The sequence below is a fragment of the Alligator sinensis genome, unplaced genomic scaffold (genome assembly GCF_000455745.1).
Source record: "Alligator sinensis unplaced genomic scaffold, ASM45574v1 scaffold741_1, whole genome shotgun sequence".
Taxonomy (NCBI): Eukaryota; Metazoa; Chordata; order Crocodylia; family Alligatoridae; genus Alligator; species Alligator sinensis.
Genome location: NW_005842212.1, coordinates 1,600,313 through 1,603,574, shown reverse-complemented (window position 1 = coordinate 1,603,574; position 3,262 = coordinate 1,600,313). Strand labels below are relative to the sequence as shown.

Below are 3,262 nucleotides of genomic sequence, written 5' to 3'. Positions count from 1 at the left end.
TAGCATGACCTTTTGAGATTCACACTGGCTCAGACGGTCGCGAAGCAGCTGAGGAGAAAGCAGCAAGACGGTAACGGCATGTGGCTTTTAGTAGCTTTTCCATTTTTCCCCCCCCTTTTAATCTGTGCTTCTGTTGTCTTAGTGCCGGTAGCAATAAAAATCAGGGTAACTTAAGAAAAAGGATGGGAATCATTTTCTCAGAAATCTCAGGGCCATCCAGGATGGAAATTCCATTGAAGGCAGTGGAATTGCATGTGGGATGAATTTTATCCTAAATAGCTATTAAAAAAAAAACAACAGCAATTAGCCTAGGGGAGTTTTGACAGGTGAAGTGTTTAAAGCTGGTACATTTGCTGGGTTTTTTTTCTTTTTAAATAGAGCGTAATCAAAAACATTGAGCATGCGACTTGAATATTGAGTGGGAGAGGAAACAAAGGGTTCTGTGAAGGATTCCTCCTTTTGTTAAGCACAATTGTATACAGCAGCCAGCAGAAAGAAAGTGTGTGTGTATTTTTTTATTTTGTTCTTCATTTCCAATCTGTTGGAAATCATTACTCAAGCCATATTCTCAGGTTAGGTTTGTGGCTTTAGAGTGGGCTTTGTGGTTGTCGATATTTAGAAAAAATTATGGATTGTGCCAAATGAGAAAGCTAATATACTGTCTTTCATAAATGTCTTTTCTGGGATTTAGAATATGATTTGTACACATTTCTTCTTAAAGAGATGGAGAAAGATTTAACGAACAAAAACCTTATCTTTGCTTTGAAAATTAAAAGAGAGAGCTCTTGCCTGAATCAATCCAGGAAGCGTGTGTTAAATTTTTAATTAAAAAAAAAAAAAAAAAACTAACATTATTTTCATTCTAGTGCAGAAAATATTTTTCGTCTGGCTCGTATCATGGCCCCAGCTAATAAAACCCTGGGCGTGTTTTTTTTCCCTTCCTTTGTTAGGACCCATCATGTCCGACAAGCCAAATTTTGCAGAAATTGAAACATTTGACAAGACTAAACTGAAGAAGACAGAAACTAGAGAGAAAAATCCACTGCCCACTAAAGAAAGTAAGTGCTTTTGAGGTTATTTGAGCACAGGGCAAACCAGCATATAACATGCCCTGTATATAATATGCCTAATGAATATTAACCATAGGAATAATGACCTAGACTCTGACTTTAAAAATTGCACCACAAATTAGCCTGGGCTCCGATCACAAAAAGTGGTTAACGGATTTGGTATTTTTTGTCTGCTATATTATTACTCATTGTGGGACTGCTCCTTGTTCCCCCTGAAGCCAAAATTCCCAGCAATTTCAACAGGCAGCAGAATCAGGCCTTCTACGATTAATATTTCCGCCAGTCCCTCCAGAGCCGTAACGCCTAGGTGAGTTCTATTGTTAGAGGCCCTTGTCGAGCAGACTAGCATTCCCGAGAACTGCATTGGCACACATGGAGGAACCTGCGTGTGTGCATGGTGCACGTCACCGCCCCCTGCTGGACAGCAGGCATCACACACAGGCATATTCAAGTCTCAAGAATGAAGCAGGTCAGAGAAGTCCAGGATAGAGTGGAGACCGATTGTAACCCATAGGGAACAGGCCATTTTCCTTAACTCACTTGCAGCACCCTGACATTTTTCCTAGGGCAGGATCCTCTGACCCACCTCCCCACGTCCAGGGTTTGCTGGTAGGTGTGGTTTGTATGTAGCATTAGACGGTTACCAGGTCAGCCCCTGCACACTCATGCATGACCTCAGTGACCCGTTTCCTTAGGAGAGATTGCCGGGCAGAAAGCAAGTCAAAGTCTCTTCTTATAAAAGGAAGCGCCCTTGACTCCAACTAGCAGCCTCCAGAGACACTGGGGTGGGGCCAGATTTTCACCAGCTCAGCTGAAATGCCTCTTTGTTACTACTGAGCATCTCCTAGTACTGATGACTTCCCAGCAAGGTCACCTGGGGCCAGAACCTCCCGACAGACACGCTGGCTCACTAGTGCCAGCCACTGAGTCATGCTGAATCCTGCCCCCGTGACCCAAAATCGGGGTCCCATAAGGAAGGAACATTTGTATGCTACATCCTGCACACAGTGCAGACCTCCCCTATGGGAACAGGGAGAAGGCTCCAGCGAGCGTGACTATTGAGGTCTGTAAGGGACTCTTGCTGTCATCGTAACACAGAAGAGAAATCAGGGGTGTCCCCTGGCTCTAAAGGTTTCTATAGAAACCTCCATTTTACAGTGAGAGGAGGACCATAGCTCACGACACTGTTTCCTGTGTTTTTCTGGCAGCTATCGAACAGGAAAAGCAAAGCGAAAGCACCTCCTGCGCGTAACACTGAAGATGTGACAGACATCTGTGGGGTTTGGCTTCCTTTCTTCCCCCCCAGTTTACTGTTGATCGCCTGTTAATTTAATATCCATTTATTTTTCATTGTCTGGGGAAGCAGAGTTGTTTTGTTTTTCAAATGAAACATTGTGAAACCGAAGAACTCGTTGCATTTGTTGTCCTGAGACTGTGCCCTGAAGCCCTGTGTGAACCCCACCACTTGCCAAAAATGTGCTTTGTCTAAGAGAAACAATACCGGTTTTCATAACTATGTTGGCTTCTAAACCTCACAATAAACAGGTTTCTTTTGAGTATCGTTCTTTGATAGGCTTACGCTTCAAATCCTGCTTAGCACTGCAATAGTGCCTACACGCCTCAGGCAGGTTGGGGCCTACTGTGCTGGGCGCTGTATGGCCATGACATTGTAGCCTAGTAGCACTATCCGTGAGGAGGTGGGAGAGTAATCCCAGCTGCAAGCCGCAGGCAAGCAAATGGAGTGGAGCCTGAAATATCCCACTCTTCCCTCAACCCCCAGACAAGGCCCATCCATGGATGGCCATCCTTCTGCCTGCAGGAAGGAGAGGCAGTGCCAGCCCTATGGCAAGATAATTCCCATCTTTGTTCTTCACAAAACCCCCCACTGTGGCAGTAGTGCCTGTGACAGGGCTGAGTAAGAGAGACCCCAGTGATACTATCCCTCGGACTTGGACAAGCAATTCATGGCTGGACTCAACTTAATGGTCACTTCTCTATATTAAAAACAGAACCAATCCCGTGCAGCCAGATAAGTCGCTGCTTTCCTCTAATTGCTTTGGCAGCGTATCACATTGCCCATAGTGGGAGGCAGGACTGAAGCTCGCTCGGGGCTTGTCTATTCAGGGGAAATGACTGGCATAGCCATGCCAATGTAATTCCCCTTTAGCAGAGTAAATTATACCGCGCGGGGG

General features: G+C 45.1%; 1 protein-coding gene across 4 annotated transcripts in view; it reads left to right on the top strand.

The window, feature by feature from the left end:
• LOC102379609 (thymosin beta-11-like) overlaps positions 1–2,626 on the top strand; it is a 15,082-nt gene extending 12,456 nt beyond the window's left edge. For 3 of the 4 annotated variants that reach the window (XM_025207860.1, XM_006026854.3, XM_025207861.1), the window contains 2 exons: positions 951–1,058; positions 2,279–2,626. In XM_025207860.1, the coding sequence (XP_025063645.1) occupies positions 951–1,058; positions 2,279–2,322 (152 nt within the window). In that variant the 3' untranslated portion in view covers positions 2,323–2,626. Of the gene's footprint in view, positions 1–22; positions 71–950; positions 1,059–2,278 lie in introns of those variants that run through there. The other variant, XM_006026855.3, reaches the window with a different exon arrangement.
• Positions 2,627–3,262: the final 636 nt, after the last annotated feature.